The sequence below is a fragment of the Etheostoma spectabile genome, chromosome 18 (genome assembly GCF_008692095.1).
Source record: "Etheostoma spectabile isolate EspeVRDwgs_2016 chromosome 18, UIUC_Espe_1.0, whole genome shotgun sequence".
Lineage (NCBI taxonomy): Eukaryota > Metazoa > Chordata > Actinopteri > Perciformes > Percidae > Etheostoma > Etheostoma spectabile.
The window spans coordinates 12,729,316-12,738,785 of record NC_045750.1 but is presented as its reverse complement, the minus strand read 5'-3'; the positions used below and the strand labels follow the sequence as shown (position 1 = coordinate 12,738,785).

The following is a 9,470-nucleotide window of genomic DNA, read 5'->3' as shown; positions in this document are numbered from 1 at the left end:
TTAGAAAGGCGCTGTTAAATAAAATGTATTATTATTATTATTATATTGACTGCCTGTTGATTAATCCCTTTATAAATGAAAATTAACCCAATGTGTTGCCTGATAACTTTCTAATGAAACAGAGATCCTACAATATTTATGTGAAGATTGTGGATGTTTGAGCATTTCATACAATGACACCCAGTGTGAATTATGAATTATGGGATGATCCGCACTGTATCACAATATGCGCTTGAATTTGAATGGTTTTCAGATGCAAATCCCTTGAAAAGTGGAAATAAATGAATGTAAATGTTGTTGTTGTTGTAGTTTGAATCATGTCTTGTATTTTGTATGCAGACCTCGGCCAGGTCAGAGGTTAGGAAACACCAAGAACGGAATCAAAGATGTGCGGCATCACAGGTAACCATGGCAACATGTTAGTGATTCCTCATAGCTCTTGGGTGAAAAGCCACAGAAAGCAATCACCAGTTGGCCTGTTGTATTTTTTTAATAAAGTATGTTTGTTTTTGCTCGTATATTTCTCCACTTCAGACTGAGCTTTTTGATTTGAGTTGTTTCTCACTCGCAGTGTGTTTGACCTGTAATGTCCCTCATCTTTCCCTTCAGGTGGTTCAGCAGCATGAACTGGCACAAGCTGCGAGTAGGTCAGCTCGACGCCCCCACAGTCCGGCTCATACGCAAGGCAAGTTAAACCTAGCTGAGTTTCTCTTATTGTTGTGTCGTAAGTGACTTATACCATATGTTTTGGTTAAGGAAAACAGAATCAAAGAACAGTGTGGTTTCAAATCATTTCCTATTTATTTATAACATTGAAGACTTAGATTTAGACCTGGACTTAGACTTCTTTGGGATGACTCCCGCAGGAAATTGAAAGTTCCAGCAGCAGTTTTTAGCAAGAACAAAGAAATAAAAAATAGATAAAAAGACAGTATAAAGACAACAAAATCAACAAAATACCGATTTTGTTGTCTTTATACTGTCTTTTTTTTTAAATTATTCAATATTTTTATTGAATATGCATTACTAAATGTGAAACAATCAAAATTACATTTACAAAATAAAATATTTTTAGATATTATTTATCAGGATCAATACTGTTAACAGAAATGTCTCATGTCAAATAAGCCAAACTGTTTAAACTTTGGCATGTGTGCTAATATTTTCAGGGCCTTTGACTTTAAACCTTCTATTTACATCAGAAGAAACAGGCTGGGAGGGACAGACTAATACATCTCGGTTAAACAGGACTGGGTGCATCTAATGCATCCTCAATCTTCAATGAACTATAATCTCTTCCTCTTTCAGGGCCCCTGCTACATCAACTTTGATCGTTTCCCTCCGGATCAGACTAAAGCAGAGGAGGAGTTCTCTGGTTGGGACCGTGACTTCTGATATTTGACTCCTGATATTAAAGGTTCAAAGGCCTCAAGTGTTCACGATACCCCGAGTTTAAAAGAAAACCCGATGGTAGTATGAGCTTCATATCGAAAAGAAACACAACCCATTTTATACTAATTGGATTATTAAATTAGTGTGGAACAGCAAGAAATCACCTCTTCCAAAGTATTTATTGAAGCTTCTCTGTTGCCATGGAGTGAAAACCATCTAAGTGGAAAAGAGCCAGATGTAAGAGGAGGTGACGTTCTGTTTCCAAACTCGGTGCAAGAAGATTTGGTGCCTGATAAAGAAGTGTGAATACCATCATGCATATGACACTCTTCACTGATTAGAATAAAACACCTGGCAATGTGCTTGCTAGCTGAGGAAAAGAATTGCTTGAGTGCTTTTGTACAGTCTGTACAAACGTCCAGCTGTTACCAAGCCAACAATAACATTGATACCGATGTCATAACTGTATTGTACTCGATGGTTTATTGTTGTTTTGGATCTATGTTAGTTTTAGTGATGAAACATGCTTAACGGCTTTAAGCAAAGCCTGTAAATGCTTTAATATTGTTAAAGTTTTTCTTTTTATTGTTAATAGTCACGTTCTTGAGGAGTTTCTCCTATGTTTTTAGATAATCTGACACTTTTTGTGGATTATTTTGTGGATCATTTTCATGCACCTTGATTGTATCTTAAAAAGATAATAAAAACATTTCTACAATACTCAAGTTTACTAAATAAAATTGCTCTTATTTGCTTGAGTTAGCGCTGTTTGTTTCATACATTTCCCCCCCATTGTATTACAATTAAATCCCAAGTGTGAAATGCTGCACGTTTAATTTGCTGTTGTGGGCAAATTGCATGAGCGATGGATGAGTGAACAATTCAAAAGAGGAAATATTGTGCTTTTACAGATATTATTAGAGATGGAAACTATGTGGAACAGTGTGCAGTGTGTACAGGTTTGATCTAGTTGGTTGCATCTGTTTGTTTGACTCCGGAGGGGTACACCTGTCTTTAATGGCAGCAGGATTTAAGGCAGGAGGAAGGAATCCTTTTTTCCTTCCTGTTAGTGCCCGTAAATGTCCTACTGGGACTATTTTTCCGCATCAGAAAAAGAAAACTGACATGAAAGCAATCACATCTTCCAAAGGGGAAAGCTCACTACCAGATGTTTCCCTCCTGCAGAAAAATAGAAAACACCTTGCCGTTTAATGTTTCACGCATTGGCAGCAACGGCTCAGAGGATGTACGGTGTAGTACAAAATGATCTCTCCACAGCAGTGAACTGTGGTTTCCTGCTCCCCTGCATGTTTTAACATTTGTTTGTGGACAACCTTGTTATACCTGTAGTGTCTATGACATAAATGAAACCAGAGGAAACAGGATTAAGGGACAACGCTTGTGTAAATCTAGTCCACGGGTTTCTTGCTGTTAACAAATCCTGTGAAAACACCAACTAAACAAATTGTTAATCCCTTTCTCAATCTCTGACTTCCCTTCTCTGTATGTGACACTGGCAAAGTAATTTCTTAAAACAGCTGGGCACTGTAGTTTTTAGCAAAAGTTACTCAAGCAGAAGTAAATTGTGTAGTTGTTGAGGACTATTTTTAGCCATGGATGAATGCACATTTGGTGCTTTTTGTGAGTATCTGCAGCACAAGTGTGCGTGCGGGCTTTACTCAAAATAAAGTGCCTAGGTTCATGTTAGAAAAATATAACTGTTAAACTGAATATCTCCTACTTTTGCTGGCTTTTAACAGCAATCTTTACCTGAAGGGCCCATGGTCACATAATTCACAGCTATCTTCAAAAAACTTGGCTAGACTCGTTCCCTTCACACCCTTTTCCCATGCCAGGTGGAGTTTTTTTGTCTTTGATATAGAACAGCTGTTTGACGCATTGGAGGGGGTTTCAGTGTATAAGTGGAAACTGAAGAATTTGTTCTCTAGTCCGTCTCTGTACCTTGTGGGTGAATGAGATTGACTCCTTGAGCAAGTAAACTTTGTTAAAGTGACTCCAGGGATTCTTTGTCGTCTTTTGGTAAGAATTCTTCCAACAGATGGTACTTCGAGTCGGATCCCAACATCCCTTCCTCTTCCCAGGTTTGGAACCTGAAAACCGGGCCAGGCCAGGCATATGTTTCACCCAATGAGCAGCAGCTTCTAATGGAAAGTAATGAGGAGGTGAAGCATATAATTTGTATAAAGGGAAATAAGGCTGTTGTTATCAAACAGAGAGAAAAAGCCCAACAGACCACAGCGGACCAACTGAATGCGTAAGGATTTTAAAATATCTACTTAGCCTAATAGTCACTCCACATTTCTACAAAGTTGTAAGCTACTCTGTGTTTTAATTGCTTTTAATATGCTTGTTTTATGTATTGGTTTCATTGCTGTATCTTTTTTATGATGTGATACATGTGCTGGTTCACTGTAAAGTGTCTTTTGAGTAGCCTACCATGTAAAGCACTACGTAAATGTATTATTTAGCCTACTGTGCCTTAAAAGTGAGCAGAGGGAATTAATGTTCCTCCGGAAATTTACCCTAAGGACTGTAGGCTTAATTTCCAACCCTTATTCACAACACAAGACAATGTTTTACAACCACACGCACAAATCTCCATAAGCTATGTCTAATTCTAAATTGTGAGTAATTTGATCCAAAGCAAAATTCCCGCATAGACCATGGTAGCCGTGCTGCTCATCTCTACTTTTACAGAGAGAGTGGACACGGATGCGATGCACATGTCTGCCGGCAGGCAGCGGCCGAAACACTACCGTCCCACCGGGAAAAGTCCAGACTCTCCCGATTGCCACTCCGCATCTGGGTGCCAGTGCAACCGTTACTAACCATCTAAACAGTTGCTATGGTAGGGTTTAAATCAAACTTTTGACAACAGTAGTGAAAAGTAATGGATGTCAATAAAAATAAAGCAGAACACATTCAGAAGACAACAAAACAACTGTTAACACGTTTAATTTGGATCAGAACGGCAGCTGATTTAACACATGACACTCCAGGATTAATCTTAGCCTGGCTGTTAACCTGCTTTGAACCAGGCTAGCCTCAAAGAACAAATCGCCATGGTTACTTGGCTGGGTTTAATTCAACTTGCTTTCGTGCAACCAAGTCAAAACTAAATTCATCCAGGACAACTTGAATATCCCGGCTTAATCCCTTATTTGGTTTTGTGCAACAGGCCCCAGGTCATTGAACCAACCTAATAGTGAGTTGTGGGCTAGACTGGGTCGAAATAATTTAATTAAATTTATTTGATTAGGGCAATGCACATTAATCAACATTTCTGTAAATGCATTGGTGTCAGCCAATCAGTCATTTTTCAACCATTGTCCTACCTAGCACACTTGTCTTTATGGTGGGAAAAAAACAGAGCACCCAGAGAAAACTCACGGAAAACAAAGGGATAACATACAAACTCCACACAGAAAGACCCGGAACGACCTGAATTTAAACCGAGAACCTTCTTGCTGTGAGGCAAAAGTGCTAACCACTCAGCCACCGTGCTGCCATAAAACATTTTCACTCACAGAACAACAATTCAATCAAAGTTTTGATGGTGTTTGCGCCCGACTTTCTTTCTCTCTGCGTGAGACATTTCTGCTAAGTCCATTGTGAAAGTGCCTTCCACAACCTGAGGTTTGATTTAGACCACCAGATAATTTGGACCGCAGCTGGCCTTCCTTGAGGTTTTTTTCCCCCATTTGTTTTGTCACTATACTGTAGTTGTTGTTTCTGGTTGAGGTTTCTCTGCTGAACAGTCTGGAGTTAATTAGACTTAGTGTTTTCACCTGTGTTGATTACTTATTGGTTGCACCTGTGTTCAGTCTACTTAGCCGTCTGCCTGGGGCTGCCTTTAATGTTTGAGAGGTCTGACAGGGCATCAGTCCGTCCTTACAAATGAGTTGCTTGAGTTTGAGTCGTTTGCTCAGTATTTTGAGAAAGGCTACAATACTGGCAATCTTTTCTAGTTGTTTGACTTCACAACAAATCTTACACCAACACCAATCATCTTTTTATACTATTTTCAAACGTCTCTTTTTGCTCTTATGCAGAATTTAGTCTTTAAATTGAGCATTTCCTTCTCAATTTCCAGCTCTGCATCATCACATTGGTAGTTTGTTTCCCCCATGTGGGATGGCATTTTATAACCAGGGTCTGTAGGGAAGCAGACATTTGTTCTGTATGCTTACAGTATGTATCCCAAACATGCATGTTAATGTATCCTTACATTGCTTGTGATCTGCAATAAGCCTTATGTGTGCAGAATGCACAACCCTGTTCGTGCTAAGCATCTCATGGAAACGTGCTTATGTAACCACTTCAATCTACACTTTGAGTCTGCATTCACATTCTATAGCACTTAAGCATAACAAAATATAATTTTCCTCTTCACACAGATGATTGAGTGTAAGTCTGTGGGAGCCGTATGAAACCACCATGTTTGATAAATACATTACAAACAACCCTTGTAAAGAGAAACTACAAATAATCTGCACACTCTATTTACTTTATTTACACAATTTGTGAAACTGCAACACAGAATTTCCCTTCGGGGATCAATAAAGTATTTCTGATTTTGATTAAACATCCCTCTGCTATCACTTAAGACTTGATGGAGTTGCCTTCTGCCAATTTCCAAATGCTGCCACCAAATTGTCTGAGTTCATATCAAAGAATAAAGAAGCTAAAATATATCTAAAACCCTTTAAAGAAACATTTTTTTTCCTGGCAACTTGGAGACAGCGGAACTCAACCTACTAACATAGAGGGAGGTTTTCCGGTTCTTCCCGTTTTGCCAATATTTCGTGAATGCAAGAAAAGTCCAAAATAGTAACTACTCTATACATTTTGCAGTTTTTTTGGCCTTTACCAACTCCTCAGGAAAACATTTGGCTCTAACAGCGAAATGCTCCACTATGTTCATTAGCTAGTCCCTAACTTTGTCTCCGTGCTCTTTTGTGCTAGCCAAGCAGCCTGCGGCGGGTTAATCAGGGCCTTGTTGCTGATAAAAGTTGCCCGCTGCGGCTAAAAACTAAGTTGATGAGACTGATCCAAAGAAAACATATTAGCTAAAGGATGCTAAAAACACTTGTAATATCTTCCACATTACAGATTAATTCAATCATTGTTAGTATAAAATCATCAGTGCAGCATTACTGTGAGAGAGCACTCCAAGTCTTTGCATTCAGTAAGTGGGCTTGTTCAGGAAAGGTAGAATAATAGAATAAAACTAGAATGGCACTCCAAGAGTGCAGATATCCGCATAGGCTAATAGTCCAGTCATCTATGATACGCAATCTGCAAAGTCAACCACTTTGTACGTCTGGATATATTCCCAAACTATTATAATTTTGTCCAAAATTATACCCCATGATGACTGCCTTCTGTTTGAAGTTCGGGTAGCCAACAAGTGTAGGCTACCCCAGACGATTACTGGTATGTGTGAATTTGGATTGTGATATAAAGTCATCTTATTTCTACAATTAGCTATGTTCTGTCGCTGTTGAACTTTACTAAGATCTACTGGATTTTAAGATGTATGGCATTTATTCCACCAAGGCCAAACTGCCCTATCTTGCAATTTTAACGAAAGTGAAAGAATTGTGTATTTCCCCTGGGATTCAGATCGTCTCCAAAAATTCCAAATCTTTTTCGTTATCCTGCTGACAAACGAACAAACAAACTGAACAGAAACATAACCTCGTCTGAGGTAAAAATTGAACTTGAAAGACACATTTTGATATAATGCTGTCTGTGGATGCTCTTTCTCGCTACTCACTTCCCTCCTGTGTTTAACTGTGTAAAATCACCTGTTCCTGTTTACAGTTGGGACTCTCATCTTGGGTCAATTCACGTGAGATTTCCTTAGAGAGTTCTCGGTTTTTCGTATCACATGTCTCTCTCCTGAGTGTTTGTGTTGATGTTGCTGAAATGATTGGTACATACTGTTTATTCTTTTCCTTTTATGTGATATAGGGAATTGTGGACCCAAATACAGAGACAGACTTAAGATTGAATTAACAATAACAAAATCCACACAAACAAAAGGTGTCCTGTACAACAAATATCAGGAACACAAAGACCAACTGGGTAGACCACACCCACACCCCCAGGTGAAAAACATAAGGCAATCACAAGAGCGGGAAAACCATAAGACAGGAAGTAAAACAAGACAGGGCAAGACAGACTGAAAGGTTTCCTTCCAAACAAATACACAGTAGTATATCTGCTTCTCTACCTATAATTTGCAATGGCTTGTGTATGCAAAGCACAAAGTACCTGCAGCATAAACATTTTGTATGCAGGGCCTCAACATAACTTTGCTCTCCGGCCAGCAATCATTGTATAAAAGTGGTTTGAGGTTTAACTATTTAAAAAATTGCAGTCTTGAATTAAGCTACTTTTGTTTTGTGCTTGTGCTACTTTTGAATCAAATGGCTAATTTAAGCTCTTCAGACACTGGTCACAATAATTGAGTGTGTGTTTTCTGAGTCAGAAACTGTTTCCTTCCACACGTTTTTATCCAAATTAAGTGATATCAAATGAAAAATGTCTAATGGAAACAGTAAAATTCGATGGAATTTCATGAATATCGAGGAAATATGTTAGGTCTCATCGGATTTTATCTTGATTGACATAAGGCTGATGGAAATGTTATTTGCCAAATAAACAATGACGTTTTAGGTCATTTTATGTTTGCAACCCGCCACAAAACAAAAAATAAGTTTTAGTTAATTTTTGCCCAGTATTTCCGCTCTGTTTGCGCGCATTGCGGGTGTCAACAAAGACAGATGGAAGTGGACGAACGAGGAGACGAGATTTTTTGAATTTATCAGGAACTGACGAAGGAAATGGCCGACAAAGGTTACAACAAGGCTAGGAGGTCCTCCAGAGTAAATGGAAGGCGCTCAAACAGAATGTGACAACGTGTTGATAGTGTCGTTGTTTTCTTATTGTAGCTTGATGTGTTCCTATCAGCTGCTGCATGAGCACTATTATAACTTGTAAAACATTGATCATTTGTTGGTAGACGGCGCGTTCCATTTTGTCTTAAAAAGCTTTGTTTGCAAATGTTTGCTTGAATGTTGTGCGATTCAGTACGAAAATGAATTAAAACGCTTAAAAATGTCTCAAATCAATTCGATATACCAATTTGATCGCAAAACGGCATGGGACGTCATTACGCACGGTTTTTATTGGCTTTAAAGCCGTTGGATGGAAACACACTTCCACTGACTTTCTTCGCATGAGTTTTTTTTTTTAGTTTTTTTTTACCAAACTTCAGATAATTTGATTGACAAGTGGATGGAAACTTTGTTTGCTGCTTGACCTTCTTCTCTCTTGGGAGGTCTACCGGTGCGATTGTATGTATAATGCCAGCCTTTTGCTTGCTTCTGTTTTCCCAGAGGACAGAGCAGTTGTTTCAAACCAATCAAAGTTACAAGAGTTTGGTCGTGCTTGAATTCTTTGCGTAGGAAGAGGGATCTAAAGCGGCTTTCTCATTTGGCCCCGCTGATTGTTTTCCCTCTGAAACAGCTGCACTCATCAGTGCTTACAACGTCTTATTTCTATTCTTCAGCACAAACAAATTGGTTTACATACATGGGCTGAGGAGGTATACATAGAAAGTTAAAAGAACCGGCAAGAATAACTCTTTTAATCATCCCAGGCTATAAAGGGCAGCTGCACATCAACAGCTCATAATGGGCCTTGATGTGTCATCACAGGAAAGCACAGGTGTAACTAACGTCATTAACGATGGCTATAAGGTCGCACAATTCCAGCAACACCTCCTCAGATTTCAACTAATAGAAAACTAATTTATTTTAAAACTCAAAATTGTTAATACATCTCTACCCCAGGAAAAGGGGACATAAGCATGAGAAAAAGGGGGGGACTTTAAAGATAGTAACTAGTTTGATGTTAGGAAATATAGAAATAAAACCAGATTTTCTTTTTTCTTTTTTTGCAAAACGTTAGATGAGAAGATAGCTCCCGCTGTCATGTGTGTGCATTAAGTGCAGACCTGGAGCCAGGAAGTACTTAGCTTAAAGGCT

The 9,470-nt window shown here is 38.8% G+C and overlaps 1 protein-coding gene across 1 annotated transcript in view; it reads left to right on the top strand.

Annotated features, from left to right (window-relative positions):
- prkg3 (protein kinase cGMP-dependent 3) overlaps positions 1–2,145 on the top strand; it is a 12,236-nt gene extending 10,091 nt beyond the window's left edge. Inside the window, exons 20-22 of the mRNA XM_032543574.1 lie at positions 340–402; positions 610–685; positions 1,309–2,145. Coding sequence (XP_032399465.1) covers positions 340–402; positions 610–685; positions 1,309–1,395 — 226 coding nt within the window. The 3' untranslated portion in view covers positions 1,396–2,145. The remainder of the gene's footprint in view (positions 1–339; positions 403–609; positions 686–1,308) is intronic.
- The last annotated feature ends 7,325 nt before the right edge of the window (positions 2,146–9,470 follow it).